This window comes from Lonchura striata, chromosome 34, assembly GCF_046129695.1.
Source record: "Lonchura striata isolate bLonStr1 chromosome 34, bLonStr1.mat, whole genome shotgun sequence".
Classification (NCBI taxonomy): domain Eukaryota; kingdom Metazoa; phylum Chordata; class Aves; order Passeriformes; family Estrildidae; genus Lonchura; species Lonchura striata.
Window position 1 is genome coordinate 2,163,057 of NC_134636.1, and position 20,155 is coordinate 2,183,211.

At 53.9% G+C, this 20,155-nt stretch overlaps 1 protein-coding gene across 1 annotated transcript; it reads left to right on the plus strand.

The window, feature by feature from the left end:
• The first annotated feature begins 774 nt into the window (after window positions 1–774).
• LOC144247863 (uncharacterized) lies at window positions 775–16,836 on the plus strand. The gene is given in 5 exon segments (XM_077789527.1): window positions 775–972; window positions 2,136–2,352; window positions 2,539–3,709; window positions 9,878–10,316; window positions 15,388–16,836. Coding segments are annotated over 4 exon segments (2,784 nt in total). The 5' UTR covers window positions 775–972; window positions 2,136–2,228; the 3' UTR covers window positions 16,438–16,836.
• The last annotated feature ends 3,319 nt before the right edge of the window (window positions 16,837–20,155 follow it).

Sequence of the window (20,155 nt, forward strand, 5' to 3'; positions counted from 1 at the left end):
ATGCCGTATTAAGGGTATATTATAATTGTAAGTAAAGTTTATAAAATTCTAATGATTCTAATAATTATTATAATATCTAATAAAAGTGAATTTTATTAAACTTACATTGGAAGTAAACTTTTCCTAAATCTAATTTATATATTCCAAGAACTGTTTAGCATATCTCCTCCTCAGGTCTGCTTTTTTAGGGCATGCAGATTCCTTGGTTATTCTTTTAGTCCATTTTTATCATAACCTTCACATTTGGGCCTTAGTTCATGCTGTCTTCAGAGGGTGAGTGCTGATAGTTGGAATATCTGTAGCAGGTGTGCTCATCCTGTGTTCCTTGGATGTGATCGCATCCAAGCAGGCATTGCAACACAAGCACACTAGATCAGCTATTTCACTAAGCTTAATTAACAACAGAAAGAAAAACTATATTTTTACAACAGAGTTACTTTAACACAACCCTTATAGAAGCCCTTTTAATATTTTCGAGAAGCCAATGTTATAATATGTATCTGTACCGCTGCTCAGCGGTGAGTCCGCAGTTGCCGGGCAGAGCCGCAGCGCCCAGCGCTCCCCACTTGCATCTCACCTGCGCCGCCCGCTCGCATCCAGCGAGCCCCGGGAGCGGGATTTTGGCTGGGCGGGAGGGGCACGGGACGGACGGGTCTGCACTGGGGGCCCCCGAGCCCCCTGCCCATCGCCGGGGGCTCCGGGGGGTTTCTCGCCCTGCCCGAGAGCCGCTGCTGCTGCGGCCGTGGGGCAGAGGGGGAGCGAAAGGGGGCTCCGGGGCGGGAGCGGAGGAGGAGGAGCGGGAGGAAGGGCAGCGGCAGAGAGGAAGGGGAGGAGCAGGAGCAGGAGGAGCGGGAAGAGGAGCAGCAGGAGGGGAGCAGAGGAAGGAAGGAGCATTGCGGGGTGGCAGGGCGAGCCCGCGGAGCCCGCAGCTCGGCTGGCCCCGGCAGCATCGCATTGCCCTGCGTGCCGCAGGTGAGCGGGGAGGGGAGGCTCGGCCCGAGTCTGTGGCGGCAGCTGCGGGAGGGGATTCTTTTGGGGGGGGTTTGTTGGGGTTTGTTTGGTGAGGTTTGGACCCCGCCGATTGCGGAGTCATATCCCAGATGTCGGTGATGTCCCAGATTTCGGTGTCGCAGGGAGGGGAATGTTTTAATTTCTCTGAGGAGGGGATGTTTTTGTCTGTTGCCGGAGTGCAGAGCTGAGCCGTAAATGGCCCCGGGGGGATTTGTCGGGGCCCACGTGGCGCTCGGGCCGGAGCGGCGGGCGGGCCATGGGTTTTGGGGATGGGCGGGAGGGGCGGGGGACGAAAGGCGGGAGCCCCGGCGTGGGGAGAGGGGCGATAGCAGAGCCGGGGGGGCTGCGGCAGGCTGGAGGGGTGGTGGAGGCGGGGGATGAGTGGGCGCGGGCGGGCGGAGCCTGAAAGTCTTGTCGGGGAGCGGGGGAAGGCGTGAGTGCGTGGAGTGGGGGGATGCTGGAGAAGGGGGCCCAGGGACAGCTGGGAGCCACGTTGGAATCAGGGGAGGATGAGCCCTGGGACTCCCAAAGCCCCTCAGCCCAAAACCCCCTCGGCATGGCTGAGCAGGACCCGGGACAGGCGGGAGATGCCCCGGACCCACAGAACCCCCCAGCAGCTGTGGGAAGAGGGACCATCATAAACCCAATGTAAGGACACTGGAAACAGGGAACTCCTGGGAGAGGTTTTTGGGTTTCCTCCTTGATTTTTGGAGGATTTTGTGGCTACCAGACACTCGGTGGCTTCTAGGTATGCACTTGGCCAGTGGGATCTTCAAAGGCAATGCACTTGTTATAAATTGAGGTGAATAATTTGATTCAGCCTTTTAAGATCAATTTATAATTTTATTAATTACAGCAAGCGATAACAAGCAAACAGCGCTGGGTGGAGTTGGGGTGTCCGTGCTCCGCCAAGGGCTGACACCCCTCCCTCTCTTTGGTCACTTTTTATACTTTTCTTGAGAGTTTCACATACATACCTCCCCTGCGTTGTACTGGGCTGGCAACAGCAGATTTCACAAGCGGGGTGATGGGTCTCTTCTGCTCCGGTTACCAGTTTCAGCCAGTCCTGCAAGATCTTTCTTACATATAAAGTCATTACTTTGTTTCACTATATTTCCTTGCAGTTACCAGCCTTGGCCAAGCCTGCAAGTTCCATGCCCCAACCCCTACATTTTTCCTCTATCCTAATTTCACACTCTAGATGAACAAACAAGTCAATGCAGTTTTTTACACACTCAACCCTTGATTTTACCCCGAAGCAGAATTTCCGATTCCCAAGCCTTATCTGGAGAGAGGAGGAGGCTGTGATGAAGCGGAAATTGCCCCGGGACCCCCAGGCAGGTGAGGAGGAAGGCAGTGCCCCTTTCGCCCTGTCTCCTGCTCCATCTCCCAGCCCAGCAGGGCCCCCGGCTGCAGGACAGCCCTGCTGCCGATGCTCTCCTGCTGGGGAGGCACTGGGGGGATCTCCTTGCCCTTCCCTCTGGCAGGGAGGCAAATCCCATCCTCTCCTTGTCCTTCCTCCCCTAGACAAGCAGCTGAGGATGCAGACCAGGAAGAAGAAATCCCTTCAGAAGAACTTCGTGGCTGAGGCCCTTTTGAGTTGCTCCTTGGTGCAGGAATCCAACGGGGAGGAAAAGCCCCAGAGATCCTGCAGGAGGAGGGGCTGCAAACCCAGCCCAGGGTGCTCTGAGCAGGAAAGACCCACCCCGTGTGAGGAAGGCAGCCACAGATCTGGCCAGGGCTCTGTGGTGGTGGTCCATGAGAAGCTTGATGATGGCACGAAGTCCCACAAGTGCTTGGAATGTGGGAAGAGTTTCCAAAAGCGCTCCCTCCTGGTTCGCCACCAGAGGACCCACAGTAGGGAACGGCCCTACAAGTGTGGGGAATGTGGGAAGAGCTTCAAGTTCAGCTCCCACCTGACAGACCACCAAGGGATCCACATCGGGGAGCAGCCCTACGAGTGCGGGGAATGTGGGAGGAGGTTCCGCCTGAGACACCACCTGGTCCAGCACCAGAGGACCCACACCGGGGAGAGGCCCTACGAGTGCGGGGAATGTGGAATGAGGTTCAGCATCAGCTCCCAGCTGATCGTCCACCAGAGGACCCACACTGATGAACGGCCCTATGAGTGTGGGGAGTGCGGGAAGAACTTCAGGAGGAACTCCCACCTGCACCGCCACCAGATGATCCACACGGGGATACGACCCTATGTGTGTGGGGAATGTGGGAAGAGCTTCTGTGACAGCACTCGCTTGATCATCCACCAGGCAATGCACACTGGGGAAAGCCCCTACATGTGCTCAGAATGTGGGAAGAGCTTCATGGAGAACTCCATGCTGAAGGTCCACCAGAGGATCCACACTGGGGAGCAGCCCTACAAATGTGGGGAATGTGGGAAGGGCTTTAGGCAGAAAGGTCACCTTATAACGCACCAGATGATCCACACCGGGGAGCAGCCCTACAAATGTGGGGAATGTGGGAAGAGCTTTAGTCAGAAAGGTAACCTTATAGTGCACCAGAGGATCCACACTGGGGAGAGGCCCTACAAGTGCAGGGAATGTGGGAAAAGCTTTCACCAGAGAATCAGCCTGAGTGTCCACCAGAGGACCCACACTGGGGAGAGGCCCTATGAGTGTTGTGAGTGTGGGGAGAGGTTTCAGAGCAGATACCGACTCCTCAAGCATCAGAGGATTCACACAGAGTAGAGGCCCTTCCACTGTCCCGATTGCGGGAAGGGCTTTAAGAAAAACTCCACTCAGTCACACCTCAGTAGACCCACACTGGGGAGAGCCCCTAATAGTGTCCCAAGAGTGGGAAGAGCGTATCCCAGATCTTTACAGTAAAGCAACAGGAAGAGTGGCAGGAGTAAGGGAAGCCCAAGTGCTCTGTGTGTGGGAGGACCTTTTGCGCTGCTCCAACTCCATCCGCCATTGGAGGACCCCCATGGGATGATGCACAGTGGCCCTCGTTGGGCAGAGACTCAGTGCTGGTGCTGAGTGATTCACTGGCTGGTGGTCTCCACATGTTCCTGGCTCTGTTTGGGCACCTGGATGCAAGAGGAGATGAAGAGGACATGGCCTTGGACAGTGATATGGGGAGTCATGGACATGGAAGGAGACATGGGTGACACGGGCATGAGTGGGTGTCGTGGTGTGTATTTTCGATTGTCATTCGGTCCTAGTAGTCAGTTCCATAACCCGCTCCCTCTTTTCTATTTTTATAGCAAATTTGTTGCCTATGTGTTGTTCCTATCTCTCCTGTGTTGGAGGTTTTCCCGTAGGTGTCCCTCTCCCCAAAGACCTGCCCTTTTGTTCCCTGTCCCTGCTCCCATTGAGTGTCACCCCCTTCCCGTGCCTTCCCCTTTCTCTAGAAACTTCCCTCTCCATTTTGTATCCTTGGAGGAGGCCCCAAGGATTGGTTTCAGTTGTTCTCCTCCCCTGCAATCCCCTCTTGGGTTAAACATTGGATCCCCGCCTTGTGTTCCTGCCCAGGTTTCTCGCAGCTGGTTAAAGTCTGTGTCGCCCCTAAGGCCTCCCCTGGATGTCAGTGGTTGTGTGCCTTTGTTCAGGGTCTTTCTGTCCCTGACCCCCTGGGAATAAGCCCCTTTGGAAAACACACAGGAGACCTCTCCCTGTTCCTTGTGCCCCCCTCGTCGCAGTCCCCCCGTGCCGTGGAGCATCTGTGCCCCACAGCCGCAGCCCAGGTTCAGCTGCTTTCTGGGGGCGGCCGCTCTCGCCGACGGCGTCGGTAGTGAACCGGGCTGAAGGAATCCGGCACCACAGCAGCTGGGGAGGGGGAGAGCCATGAATGGGGATATGGTGGCGATCCGGGCGATCCGGGCGTGGATGGGGACGTCAGGGGATACGGACATGGGTGGGGACACGTGGGGGACAGGGACATGGGGGGGGACATGGGGTGAAATCCCAGAGAATGTGGAGGATGGTGGGTTTGATCCAGTTGAGGGTTCTTGGGAGGGATGTGGAGTGCCGTGCCATGTAAAGTGAAATTCCTTGTCATTTGGGAGCGTGCCATGGATCCAAGAGGGGAATTCCCAAGGCTCCCAGGGGCTGCTTCTGCCCTGCTTCCCAAGGGGACTGTGCAGGGGCAGGTGGCAAGGTCCAGAAGCTGTGTGGTAGGCTACCAGAGCTGTCTTGGTTCAACAAGACAGGTGTCTGTGAAGGAGGGCTAAAGCCTCCTGTGCAGTGGAGAAGGTAAACCCCTTCCCTCCAAATTTCTAGGAGTTTTAAATTAAAAGGCTCTCAGGCAAAAATATGGGAATGGGAGTAACAATTCTTTACTAGGAGAAAACTAGACAACAATTTAAAAAGGCAAATGCAATCGGTATAAACAAAACCAGTGAAAAAAGTCCACAACCTGAGGATTCGGAGTGCCAGTGGCAGTCCTGCTGGGACGATTGCTCCCCTTGCAGTGGCTGATGAACTGCAGCTGCAGTGGTGATCTTTAGAAGGGTATAGTTTTCCTCTGAAGATCTGGTGGCAGTGGGGCCAGTCTTCCTCTGCGCCGGGGTTGCCTCTGAGCTCTGCCGCCGCCGCCTCACCGGCTGCTTCGCTGCGAGATCCCGCGAAGAGAGAGAGGGAGCTGCTTCTCTGGGATTCCCGCGAAGAGAGAGCGCGCGCTGCTTCTCTGGGAGTCCCGCAAAGAGAGCTGCCTCGTCTCCCCAAAAAGCTACCCCTTTATACAATAATAGAGTGCTTGGCTTCCCCCTCTGGGTGGGACCCCTCACAATGGGATGGTGTTACATTTACCAGCCCTGCATTGAATCAGTCAATGGCCCATTAGCAAACCATTACCTCTTACGAGCAAAACCGGTTCTTGGAAAAGATAACAAACTTGCCCAACTTTCAACAGATGGCAAATAGAATACAAGCTTATCTTACAACCCAGGACAGTTTGTCAGCCGATGGCTGTGGCAGAGCTTCATAATTGTTTTATATAATATCCCTAATATGCAGTGCCAAATAAGTAAATTTGGAAAGGGAAGGATCCCCCTGTTTGAGGATTTCCCTTGCAACGTGGTGCCAAAAGGGGACTTGGTATAATGTGGTTGCAGAAATATCTGGGAAGCTCTGTGACACCCACCGGACAGACCTTTTAACATCTGATTTTTTAAACTTTTACTCCCTTCCAACTAGGATACCCACAACCTGGGAATAGATTCTCTTCTGTGGCATGGTCAGCTTTGCACCCATGCTGACAGATTTTAAGGTGTGCCACAAAGTCTACAGCCGGGAGAATTACAACGAAAAGGAAAAGACCACCCTGAATAACTTAGACTACCTGCCCTTCAAGCTCCCCGCACCCCAGGAAAACGGAGCTATAACAAAAGAATGTGGGGTCTTTCCCCTATACCCAGGGAGCAAGAAAAACCCACCCAAAGAGGGAATCCCTCCCCCCAACCCTGGGGGAAAAAGGAAAACCCTCAAAAAGAGCAGGAGTCTAAGCCCCAAGGACCCCCTCACTCACCAGCAAAGAGGGTCCGGTCACGTCCAGGCAGAAACAAAAAAATCCAGGCTGCAGACATGCCCAAGGGGGAGCCAACTCCGGTGGTGCTGGCTGGAGCTGGCGGCCTCATCCCCGGGAGCGCCGCTCACTAAAACGTGGGTCTGCTCCCACCAGGGTAATTTGACGGCTTAAAGGATAAATCCACGGGTCTCCTGGACTCCGAGGGTCCTCTGCCGTGGGGTCAGGCTCTCTTCTGGCCCCCCGGCAGGCGCCAAATTACCACGGCCCCGCCCCAGACCACTGTCCTCAGTCCCGGCTAGCTCTCCTGCGGGGCGAGTAGGGCGAGTGGAAGCACCCTCCGCTGTACCCAGCTGGGCTTTGGAGAGTGCTTGGTGGGTCCTGAGGTTGCTGCTGATTCCAACGGCGAGGAAATGAGGAGAGGCACTTGCTGGGGACAAAAATCCGATGTTTATTGAGGTCCTGGGGATCCAACAGCATCGGAGGTGGCCAGCCAGCAAGAGCAACTGAGTGGTGCTGGCAACATGTTCCATAGGGAGAGGGAGGGGGGCCGATCAGCCAGTAGGGAACAGACAGGAGTGACTCTTGTGGGGATTGACATCTGGGGGATCCAGTGAGGGAGAGACAGGGGAGGGGTCCCAGGCCCTCATCCAATCACTCGGTGCCCCGGATGGAAGTTTCTAGAGTTAGGGGAAGGGGCACCGAGTGACAGGCAAAGCACCTAGGAGGGGACAGGGGACTGACTTGGCATTTTCTAGGGAGACTGACGCATGAGGGAAGGCAGGAAAACCCAGGGAGAAACCAATTGTTATGGTTTGACACAGGCACAATGCCAGTGCCCCCATGAAAATGTGATTTCTTTTTTGAATGCTGTGAAGTGGAATCTAGACCAGAGTAAAGCAGGCCTATGCTTAATAACAGGAAAAAAAACTTTATTAAGCTATGTCCTGGGTTGTAAGATAAGCTTGTATTCTATTTGCCATCTGTTGGAGGTTGGGCAGGTTTGTTATCTTTTCCAAGAACAATGGTTTGCTCCAAAGAAATAATGGTTTGTTAATGGGCCATTGACTGATTCAGTGCAGGGCTGATAACATAACACCATCCCATTGTGAGATATTCCGCCCAGAAGGAGAAGCCAAGCACTCTTTTATTAGATAAAAGGGGTACCTTTTGGGGGACAGAGCTCGCTCTCTCTTTACGGGACTCCCAGAGAAGCAGCTCTCTCTCTCTTTACAGGATTGCCAGAGAAGCAGCTCCTTTGGCGGAATTCCCAGAGAAGCGGCCAGAGCGCAGTGAGGCAGCAGCGGCAGAGCTTGGAGGCAGCCCCGGCGCAGAGGAAGACAGACCCAACTGCCACCAGATCTTCAGAGAAAACTATACCCTTCTAAAGATCACCACTTCAGCTGCAATTCATTAGCCACTGCAAGAGGAGCAGCTATCATCTCAACCGGACTGCTACCAACACCCCGAATCCTCAGGTTGTGGACTTTTTCACTAGTTTTGTTTGTACCAATTACATTTGCCTTTTTAAATTTTTATCTAGTTTTCTCCTAGTAAAGAATTGTTACTCCCATTCCCATATCTTTGCCTGAGAGCCTTTTACTTTAAAAATCCTGGTAATTCAGAAGGAGGCTTTTGCACAGGAGGCTTTTGCCCTCCTTCACAGACTCCTGTCTTGTCAAACCAAGACAAGCTACTACTACAAAAAGGAAAAAAGGAAAAAAAACTACACAAAGATCAAACGAAAACCTTGCAAAGCCTTCCTCCCCCTACTACCCAACTCCAACAATCCACAGTGAGACACAATCTGGACTCTAATTAGGTTTCTATCTTCCAGATAATCAATACATAGTCTATTGAGGGAACAGAGTCTGTCCTGTGCCACAGACTCTCTAAGAAAACACAACTCTACATCCTGTGTTTCCATGTTATTCATGGCACGGCCCAGAGAAAAAGTTTCCTATGGTGACCTTTCTCTTTTTCATGCACAGTGCTCTCACTACCAATACATGGATGGACAGACTGCTTTTAGGATTTTTCTTTCAAGGATGCCCTGCCAAGAGGGGAGAAAACAACAGTTCAGTTTTTCATTGTTTGGGACCGCAGTCCCCCCCATTTTTCCATTTCCCCTGGGGCCGAGGGTTCAAGAATAGAGATCTTCTTCTTTTCTCTTTTCTTTGAGGATAAGGGGGCGCCACCACAAACCCCCTAACCTTTTCTCCGTTCACTCCACTTTTGTCTTTTCCCAGCTGAAGCAGGTCTCTTGACTCACTGGCATCTTCTTTAAACACAGTCTTTCTTGGAGGAGAAGATTGGTTCAGGTTGTGGCTAACATGGAAAAGTCTAGCCAAAAGCCACTCCTTGTCCCACTCCCATTTAGAATTCCTCCTTCTAACATCCCAGGGTCCAAGGTGTCCCTCTTCCTCTCTTTCAAACTAAGGAGGGGAAAGGAAAATTCACAAAGCTTTTATTTCTCAAGGAAGGGTTAAAAGTCCAAACTCCCAGGGATGGCTCAATGCCCAGACATCCAGCAACTCCCACGCACTGGGCACCTTGCAGCTCCCCCCGCTCCTCCTTCCTCGCGGTGGAATTGCTGACAGAACTGCCGATGTCTCTTTCTCTCTCTCTCGGGAGAGAAACTCTGGGGGGGGGAATGGAGACATCCCAGATTTCTTCCACCCTTTTATCTGCAGGGGCCAGCCCAGTTCCAGTCCTTCCACTACCTTTGGGCCTACCTTAGTCAGGCCATCGGCCTTCCCCTCCCCCTCCCAGCTCATGGCTGGGCAGGGGAGAGGCTGCACTGTGTGCTGACTGGAACCAAAGAGAACGAGTTCTCCTGGGAATTCTGCTTTTAACCCCTCTGTGTTCTCAGTGGCGTGTCTACCTTCAATTGGTCAATATCCAAATTGACCTCTTCCTTCCAGAAAAAATTCTCATTCCGTGTAAAACCACGACACCAATACAGTATGGGGGTACACTGAAACAAACCATGACAGAATAAAGATGTAATAAAACATATAAAAACGCAACTCCACAGAGGGGAGGGAGTTCCAAGAGAGCGTGTGGCCCCTCAAAACCCCCTTTTCAAGGAGCTTCAAGGTGGGCTGGAACAAGGCTCGGGCCAATGGGGTTACAGGCACTTGATGTTTTAGGGGCGGGAAAGAGGTGCGGGGTGAACCATACATCATTTGGGGTGTGAGATGGAACAGTCCACTTGACCCCAGGACCCATATGTAGGCGGGGTTGTTTTCCGTCTAGCTGGGAAAACTGTTCTCATCCTGGCTGTGTTATTTATGGATAATCATATTTATCTAGCTTCTGCAACAGAAGGCAGCCAGAGATCTGGCCAGGGCTCTGAAGTGGTGGTCCATAAGGAGCACGGTGATGGCAAAAAGCCCCACCAGTGCTTGGAATGTGGGAAGAGTTTCCCCAAGCGCTCTGTCCTGGTCTGCCACCAGAGGATCCACACTGGGGAATGGCCCTATAAATGTGGAGAATGTGAGAAAGGCTTCACAAACATCTCTTACCTGAATCATCACCAGATGATCCACACAGGGATACAACCCTATGTGTGTGGGGAATGTGGGAAGGGCTTCCATGACAGCACTCTCCCAATCATCCACCAGGCAATGCACAGTGGGAAAAGCCCCTACATGTGCTCAGAATGTGGGAAGAGCTTCATGCAGAACTTCAAGCTGATGGTCCACCAGAGGATCCACACTGGAGAGAAGCCCTACAAGTGCGGGGAATGTGGGAAAAGCTTTAGCCAGAGATGCAACCTGAGAGTCCACCAGAGGATCCACACTGGGGAGAGGCTTATGAGTGTTCTGAGTGTGGGGAGAGGTTTCAGAGAAGATATCGTCTCCTCAAGCATCAGCAGATTCACACAGAATAGAGGCCCTTCGGCAGCGCTGAGTGTAGGTAGGGATTTAGGAAGATTTCCACCCCTCAGTGGATCCACGCTGGGGAGAGCCCCTAACAGTGTCCCAAGAGTGGGAAGAGTATCTCCCAGACATATGAAGTGCCCAAACAGCAACAGAGGCAGCAGTAAGTGCAGCTCTACAAGTGCTCTGTGTGCGGGAGAAACTGTGTGCGCTGCTCCAACTCCATCCCCCACTGGAGGATCCCCATGGGATGATGCACAGTGGCCCTCGTTGGGCAGAGACTTGGTGATCCATGGTGCTGCTGATCCACTGGCTGGTGGTCTCCACATCTTCCTGGCTCTGTTTGGGCACCTGAATGGAAGAGGTGCTGAAGGGGCCATGGCTGTGTACAGTGGCATGGGGCCCACGGACATGGAAGGAGACAAGGGTAACACGGGCATGGGTGGGTGTTGCGGTGTGTGTTTTCAATTGTCATTCTGTCCCAGTAGTCATTTCTATAACCCCTCCTATTTTGTATGGTTATAGCATACTTTATTGCCTATGGGTTGTTCCTTTCTCTCCTGTGTTGGTGTTTTTGCCCAAGGTGTCCCTCTCCCCAAAGACCTGCCCTTTTGTTCCCTGTCCCTGCTCCCATTGAGTGTCACCCCCTTCCCGTGCCTGCCCCTTTCTCTAGAAACTTCCCTCTCCATTTTGTATCCTTGGAGGAGGCCCCAAGGATTGGTTTCAGTTGTTCTCCTCCCCTGTGATCCCCGCTTGGGTTAAACATTGGATCCCCGCCTTGTGTTCCTGCCCAGGTTTCTCGCAGCTGGTTAAAGTCTGTGCCGCCCCTAAGGCCTCCCCTGGATGTCAGTGGTTGTGTGCCTTTGTTCAGGGTCTTTCTGTCCCTGACCCCCTGGGAATAAGCCCCTTTGGAAAACACACAGAGACCTCTCCCTGTTCCTTGTGTCCCCCTCGACACAGTCCCCCCGTGCCGTAGAGCATCTGTGCCCCACAGCCGCAGCCCAGGTTCAGCAGCTTTCTGGGGGCGGCCGCTCTCGCCGACGGCGTCGGGAGTGAACCGGGCTGAAGGAATCCGGCACCGCAGCAGCTGGGGAGGGGGAGAGCCATGAATGGGGATATGGTGGCGATCCGGGCGTGGATGGGGACGTCAGGGGACACGGACATGGGTGGGGACACGTGGGGGACAGGGACATGGGGGGGACATGGGGTGAACTCCCAGGGAATGTGGAGGATGGTGGGTTTGATCCAGTTGAGGTTTCTTGGGAGGAACGTGGAGTGCCGTGCCATGTAAAGTGAAATTCCAGATCATTCGGGAGCGTGCCATGGATCCAAGAGGGGAATTCCCAAGGCTCCCAGGGGCTGCTTCTGCCCTGCTTCCCCAGGGAGCTGTGCAGGGGCAGGGGGCAAGGTGCAGAAGCTGTGTGGTAGGCTACCAGAGCAGACAGCAGAGGTGGCTTTGCTGGACATTTTCCAGTCCATTCCCCGCTCAAAGCTGTGGGAAGAAGAAAAGGAAAGTGAGAATCCCTGAGAGAATCCCAGAACGACTGCGGGGAAAAGGTGTGGAAGCCCCTCCTGTGGTTCCCCTGATGGCAAGACCCCTAAATCTCCTAGATTCCAATTCATCACAAAATATTAGAAGGTTTCCACATAATTGAAGATTAAAAGCAGTGTCCACCTAAGGATCAAAACTTCTCAAAAGTAATATTCCGTGTACCCTAAGTCTGAATATGTAGGGACCCTGGCCATGGGCTGCAGTCCCAGGAGGGAGAGACACCTCTACCCCAGGGAAGGTGCAAATGAGACCACAGCACTGCAACCCACAGATTTTACTGAACATATATTTTAATTAAGATAGTATTGACCAGGAAATGTGAGGTAGAGAAATAGGAAAGAGGTCTCAGGGACATAAAGAATTAGGAAAGATCTCTGGCTTGTATTCGGCAGCTGCCGGGGAGACTTGCAGAGCGCAGCGCCTTTCCCAATTCCTGCCAGAGGATGCACTGACCAATTTCCTGTGAAACACTCGTCCAGTCTCCTGTGAAAATTTAAAAGTTTAATAAAGGGCAATAGGAGACAACAACCATCGAGCAAAGATGTTATAGCCATGCTGTTTCTTCACACATAACCAAGAACTCCCCTGCTACTTTGGAAACATTTTTGAGATACCATTTCCAATGCATCAGCCTGTTCTATATTCATAAACAATTATGCCGTATTAAGGGTATATTATAATTGTAAGTAAAGTTTATAAAATTCTAATAATTCTAATAATTATTAGAATATCTAATAAAAGTTAATTTTATTAAACTTACCTTGGAAGTAAACATTTCCTAAATCTAATTTATATATTCCAAGAACTGTTTAGCATATCTCCTCCTCAGGTCTGCTTTTTTAGGGCATGCAGATTCCTTGGTTATTCTTTTAGTCCATTTTTATCATAACCTTCACATTTGGGCCTTAGTTCATGCTGTCTTCAGAAGGTGAGTGCTGAGAGGTGCATACCTGTAGCAGGTGTGCTCATCCTGTGTTCCTTGGATGTGATCGCATCCAAGCAGGCATTGCAACACAAGCACACTAGATCAGCTATTTCACTAAGCTTAATTAACAACACAAATTAAAACTATATTTTTACAACAGAGTTACTTTAACACAACCCTTATAGAAGCCCTTTTAATATTTTCGAGAAGCCAATATTATAATATGTATCTGTAAGGCTGCTCAGCGATGAGTCCGCAGTTCCCGGGCAGAGCCGCAGCGCCCAGCGCTCCCCACTTGCATCTCACCTGCGCCGCCCGCTCGCATCCAGCGAGCCCCGGGAGCGGGATTTTGGCTGGGCGGGAGGGGCACGGGACGGACGGGTCTGCACTGGGGGCCCCCGAGCCCCCTGCCCATCGCCGGGGGCTCCGGGGGGTTTCTCGCCCTGCCCGAGAGCCGCTGCTGCTGCGGCCGTGGGGCAGAGGGGGAGCGAAAGGGGGCTCCGGGGCGGGAGCGGAGGAGGAGGAGCGGGAGGAAGGGCAGCGGCAGAGAGGAAGGGGAGGAGCAGGAGCAGGAGGAGCGGGAAGAGGAGCAGCAGGAGGAGGGGAGCAGAGGAAGGAAGGAGCATTGCGGGGTGGCAGGGCGAGCCCGCGGAGCCCGCAGCTCGGCTGGCCCCGGCAGCATCGCATTGCCCTGCGTGCCGCAGGTGAGCGGGGAGGGGAGGCTCGGCCCGAGTCTGTGGCGGCAGCTGCGGGAGGGGATTCTTTTGGGGGGTTTGTTGGGGTTTGTTTGGTGAGGTTTGGACCCCGCCGATTGCGGAGTCATGTCCCAGATGTCGGTGATGTCCCAGATTTCGGTGTCGCAGGGAGGGGAATGTTTTAATTTCTCTGAGGACGGGATGTTTTTGTCTGTTGCCGGAGTGCAGAGCTGAGCCGTAAATGGCCCCGGGGGGATTTGTCGGGGCCCACGTGGCGCTCGGACCGGAGCGGCGGGCGGGCCATGGGTTTTGGGGATGGGCGGGAGGGGCGGGGGACGAAAGGCGGGAGCCCCGGCGTGGGGAGAGGGGCGATAGCAGAGCCGGGGGGGCTGCGGCAGGCTGGAGGGGTGGTGGAGGCGGGGGATGAGTGGGCGCGGGCGGGCGGAGCCTGAAAGTCTTGTCGGGGAGCGGGGGAAGGCGTGAGTGCGCGGAGTGGGGGGATGCTGGAGAAGGGGGCCCAGGGACAGCTGGGAGCCACGTTGGAATCAGGGGAGGATGAGCCCTGGGACTCCCAAATCCCCTCAGCCCAAAACCCCCTCGGCATGGCTGAGCAGCACCCGGGACAGGCGGGAGATGCCCCGGACCCACAGAACCCCCCAGCAGCTGTGGGAAGGGGGACCATCATAAACCCAATGTAAGGACACTGGAAACAGGGAACTCCTGGGAGAGGTTTTTGGGTTTCCTCCTTGATTTTTGGAGGATTTTGTGGCTACCAGACACTCGGTGGCTTCTAGGTATGCACTTGGCCAGTGGGATCTTCAAAGGCAATGCACTTGTTATAAATTGAGGCAAATAATTTGATTCTACCTTTTAAAATAAATTACGAATTTTATTAATTACAGCAAGCGATAACAAGCAAACAGCAGTGTGTGCAGCCGGGGTGTCTGTGCTCCGCCAAGGCCTGACACCCCTCCCTCTCTTCAGTCACTTTTTATACTTTTCTTGAGAGTTTCACATACATACCTCCCCTGCGTTGTACTGGGCTGGCAACAGCAGATTTCACAAGCGGGGTGATGGGTCTCTTCTGCTCCGGTTACCAGTTTCAGCCAGTCCTGCAAGATCTTTCTTACATATAAAGTCATTACTTTGTTTCACTATATTTGCTTGCAGTTACCAGCCTTGCCCAAGCCTGCAAGTTCCATGCCCCAACCCCTACATTTTTCCTCTATCCTAATTTCACACTCTTGATGAACAAACAAGTCAATGCAGTTTTTTACACACTCAACTCTTGATTTTACCCCAAAGCAGAATTTCCGATTCCCAAGCCTTATCTGGAGAGAGGAGGAGGCTGTGTTGAAGCGGAATTTGCCCCAGGACCCCCAGGCAGGTGAGGAGGAAGGCAGTGCCTCTTTCCCCCTCTCTCCTGCTCCATCTCCCAGCCCAGCAGGGCCCCCGGCTGCAGGACAGCCCTGCTGCCGATGCTCTCCTGCTGGGGAGGCACTGGGGGGATCTCCTTGCCCTTCCCTCTGGCAGGGAGGCAAATCCCATCCTCACCTTGTCCTTCCTCCCCTAGACAAGCAGCTGAGGATGCAGACCAGGAAGCAGAAATCCCTTCGGAAGAACTTCGTGGCTGAGGCCCTTTTGAGTTGCTCCTTGGTGCAGGAATCCAACGGGGAGGAAAAGCCCCAGAGATCCTGCAGGAGGAGGGGCTGCAAACCCAGCCCAGGGTGCTCTGAGCAGGAAAGACCCACCCCGTGTGAGGAAGGCAGCCACAGATCTGGCCAGGGCTCTGTGGTGGTGGTCCATGAGAAGCTTGATGATGGCACGAAGTCCCACAAGTGCTTGGAATGTGGGAAGAGTTTACAAAAGCGCTCCCTCCTGGTCCGCCACCAGAGGACCCACACTGGGGAACGGCCCTACAAGTGTGGGGAATGTGGGAAGAGCTTCAAGTTCAGCTCCCACCTGACAGACCACCAAGGGATCCACATCGGGGAGCAGCCCTACGAGTGCGGGGAATGTGGGAGGAGGTTCCGCCTGAGACACCACCTGGTCCAGCACCAGAGGACCCACACCGGGGAGAGGCCCTACGAGTGCGGGGAATGTGGAATGAGGTTCAGCATCAGCTCCCAGCTGATCGTCCACAAGAGGACCCACACTGATGAACGGCCCTATGAGTGTGGGGAGTGTGGGAAGAGCTTCAGGAGGAACTCCCACCTGCACCGCCACCAGATGATCCACACGGGGATACGACCCTATGTATGTGGGGAATGTGGGAAGGGCTTCCGTGACAGCACTCTCCTGATCATCCACCAGGCAATGCACACTGGGGAAAGCCCCTACATGTGCTCAGAATGTGGGAAGAGCTTCATGGAGAACTCCATGCTGAAGGTCCACCACAGGATCCACACAGGGGAGCAGCCCTACAAATGTGGGGAATGTGGGAAGGGCTTTAGGCAGAAAGGTAACTTTATAACGCACCAGAGGATCCACACCGGGGAGCAGCCCTACAAATGTGGGGAATGTGGGAAGAGCTTTAGTCAGAAAGGTAACCTTATAGTGCACCAGAGGATCCACACTGGGGAGAGGCCCTACAAGTGCAGGGAATGTGGGAAAACCTTTCACCAGAGAACCAGCCTGAGTGTCCACCAGAGGACCCACACTGGGGAGAGGCCCTATGAGTGTTGTGAGTGTGGGGAGAGGTTTCAGAGCAGATACCGTCTCCTCAAGCATCAGAGGATTCACACAGAGTAGAGTCCCTTCCACTGTCCCGATTGCAGGAAGGGCTTTAAGAAAAACTCCACTCAGTCACACCTCAGTAGACCCACACTGGGGAGAGCCCCTAATAGTGTCCCAAGAGTGGGAAGAGCGTATCCCAGACCTTTACAGTAAAGCAACAGGAAGAGAGGAAGCAGTAAGGGAAGCCCAACAAGTGCTCTGTCTGCGGGAGGACCTTTTGCGCTGCTCCAACTCCATCCGCCATTGGAAGACCCCCATGGGGTGATGCACAGTGGCCCTCGTTGGGCAGAGACTCAGTGCTGGTGCTGAGTGATTCACTGGCTGGTGGTCTCCACATGTTCCTGGCTCTGTTTGTGCACCTGGATGCAAGAGGAGCTGAAGGGGACATGGCCTTGGACAGTGATATGGGGAGTCATGGACATGGGAAGGAGACATGAGCGACACGTTCATGGGTGGGTGTCGTGGTGTGTATTTTCGATTGTCATTCGGTCCTCATAGTCAGTTCTATAACCCCCTCCCTCTTTTCTATTTTTATAGCAAATTTGTTGCCTATGTGTTGTTCCTATCTCTCCTATGTTGGTGTTTTTGCCCAAGGTGTCCCTCTCCCCAAAGTCCTGCCCTTTTGTTCCCTGTCCCTGCTCCCATTGAGTGTCACTCCCTTCCCGTGCCTGCCCCTTTCTCTAGAAACTTCCCTCTCCATTTTGTATCCTTGGAGGAGGCCCCAAGGATTGGTTTCAGTTGTTCTCCTCCCCTGCGATCCCCTCTTGGGTTAAACATTGGATTCCCGCCTTGTGTTCCTGCCCAGGTTTCTCGCAGCTGGTTAAAGACTGTGCCGCCCCTAAGGCCTCCCCTGGATGTCAGTGGTTGTGTGCCTTTGTTCAGGGTCTTTCTGTCCCTGACCCCCTGGGAATAATCCCCTTTGGAAAACACACAGGAGACCTCTCCCTGTTCCTTGTGCCCCTCTCGTCGCAGTCCCCCCGTGCCGTAGAGCATCTGTGCCCCACAGCCGCAGCCCAGGTTCAGCAGCTTTCTGGGGGCGGCCGCTCTCTCCGACGGCGTCGGGAGTGAACCGGGCTGAGGGAATCCGGCACCGCAGCAGCTGGGGAGGGGGAGAGCCATGAATGGGGATATGGTGGCGATCCGGGTGTGGATGGGGACGTCAGGGGACACGGACATGGGTGGGGACACGTGGGGGACAGGGACATGGGGGGAACATGTGGAGGATGGTGGGTTTGATGCAGTTGAGGGTTCTTGGGAGGGACGTGGAGTGCCGTGCCATGGAAAGTGAAATTCCAGATCATTTGGGAGCGTGCCATGGATCCAATAGGGGAATTCCCAAGGCTCCCAGGGGCTGCTTCTGCCCTGCTTCCCAAGGGAGCTCTGGTGGGGCAAGTGGCAAGGTCCAGAAGCTGTGTGGTAGGCTACCAGAGCAGACAGCAGAGGTGGCTTTGCTGGACATTTTGCAGTCCATTCCCAGCTCAAAGCTGTGGGAAGAAGAAAAGGAAAGTGAGAATCCCTGAGAGAATCCCAGAACGACTGCGGGGAAAAGGTGTGGAAGCCCCTCCTGTGGTTCCCCTGATGGGGAGACCCCTAAATCTCCTAGATTCCAATTAATCCCAAAATATTAGAAGGTTTCCACATAATTGAAGATTAAAAGCAGTGTCCTAAGCATCAAAACTTCTCAAAAGATGCAAAGCAATATTCCGTGTACCCTAAGTCTGAATATGTAGGGACCCTGGCCGTGGGCTGCAGTCCCAGAGGGAGAGACACCTCTACCCCAGGGAAGGTGCAAATGAGACCACAGCACCGCAACCCACGTGTTTTTTTGAACATGTATTTTACTGAAGATAGTATTGACCAAGGAATGTGAGGTAGAGAAATAGGAAAGAGGTCTCAGGGACATAAAGAATTAGGAAAGATCTCTGGCTCGGACTCGGCAGCTGCCGGGGAGACTTGCAGAGCGCAGCGCCTTTCCCAATTCCTGCCACAGGACGCACTGACCAATTTCCTGTGAAACACTCCTCCAGTGTCCTGTGAAAATTTAAAAGTTTAATAAAGGACAATAGGAGACAACAACCATCGAGCAATGATGTTATAGCCATGCTGTTTCTTCACACATAGCCAAGAACTCCCCTGCTACTTTGGAAACCTTCTTGAGATACCATTTCCAATGCATCAGCCTGTTCTATATTCATAAACAATTATGCCGTATTAAAGGTATATTATAATTGTAAGTAAAGTTTATAAAATTCTAATAATTCTAATAATTATTGTAATATCTAATAAAAGTGAATTTTATTAAACTTACATTGGAAGTAAACTTTTCCTAAATCTAATTTACATATTCCAAGAACATTTTAGTTTATCTCCTCCTCAGGTCTGCTTTTTTAGGGCATGCAGATTCCTTGGTTATTATTTTAGTCCATTTTTATCATAACGTTCACCTTTGGGCCTTAGTTCATGCTGTCTTCAGAGGGTGAGTGCTGAGAGGTGCATACCTGTAGCAGGTGTGCTCATCCTGTGTTCCTTGGATGTGATCGCATCCAAGCAGGCATTGCAACACAAGCAGACTAGATTAGCTATTTCACTAAGCTTAATTAACAACACAAATTAAAACTATATTTTTACAACAGAGTTACTTTAACACAACCCTTATAGAAGCCCTTTTAATATTTTCGAGAAACCAATGTTATAATATGTATCTGTACCGCTGCTCAGCGGTGAGTCCGCAGTTCCCGGGCAGAGCCGCAGCGCCCAGCGCTCCCCACTTGCATCTCACCTGCGCCGCCCGCTCGCATCCAGCGAGCCCCGGGAGCGGGATTTTGGCTGGGCGGGAGGGGCACGGGACGGACGGGTCTGCACTGGGGGCCCCCGAGCCCCCTGCCCATCGCCGGGGGCTCCGGGGGGTTTCTCGCCCTGCCCGAGAGCCGCTGCTGCTGCGGCCGTGGGGCAGAGGGGGAGCGAAAGGGGGCTCCGGGGCGGGAGCGGAGGAGGAGGAGCGGGAGGAAGGGCAGCGGCAGAGAGGAAGGGGAGGAGCAGGAGCAGGAGGAGCGGGAAGAGGAGCAGCGGGAGGGGAGCAGAGGAAGGAAGGAGCATTGCGGGGTGGCAGGGCGAGCCCGCGGAGCCCGCAGCTCGGCTGGCCCCGGCAGCATCGCATTGCCCTGCGTGCCGCAGGTGAGCGGGGAGGGGAGGCTCGGCCCGAGTCTGTGGCGGCAGCTGCGGGAGGGGATTCTTTTGGGGGGGGTTTGTTGGGGTTTGTTTGGTGAGGTTTGGACCCCGCCGATTGCGGAGTCATATCCCAGATGTCGGTGATGTCCCAGATTTCGGTGTCGCAGGGAGGGGAATGTTTTAATTTCTCTGAGGAGGGGATGTTTTTGTCTGTTGCCGGAGTGCAGAGCTGAGCCGTAAATGGCCCCGGGGGGATTTGTCGGGGCCCACGTGGCGCTCGGGCCGGAGCGGCGGGCGGGCCATGGGTTTTGGGGATGAGCGGGAGGGGCGGGGGACGAAAGGCGGGAGCCCCGGCGTGGGGAGAGGGGCGATAGCAGAGCCGGGGGGCTGCGGCAGGCTGGAGGGGTGGTGGAGGCGGGGGATGAGTGGGCGCGGGCGGGCGGAGCCTGAAAGTCTTGTCGGGGAGCGGGGGAAGGCGTGAGTGCGCGGAGTGGGGGGGATGCTGGAGAAGGGGGCTCAGGGACAGCTGGGAGCCACGTTGGAATCAGGGGAGGATGAGCCCTGGGACTCCCAAAGCCCCTCAGCCCAAAACTCCCTCGGCATGGCTGAGCAGGACCCGGGACAGGCGGGAGATGTCCCGGACCCACAGAACCCCCCAGCAGCTGTGGGAAGAGGGACCCTCTTAAACCCGAAGCAAGGACAC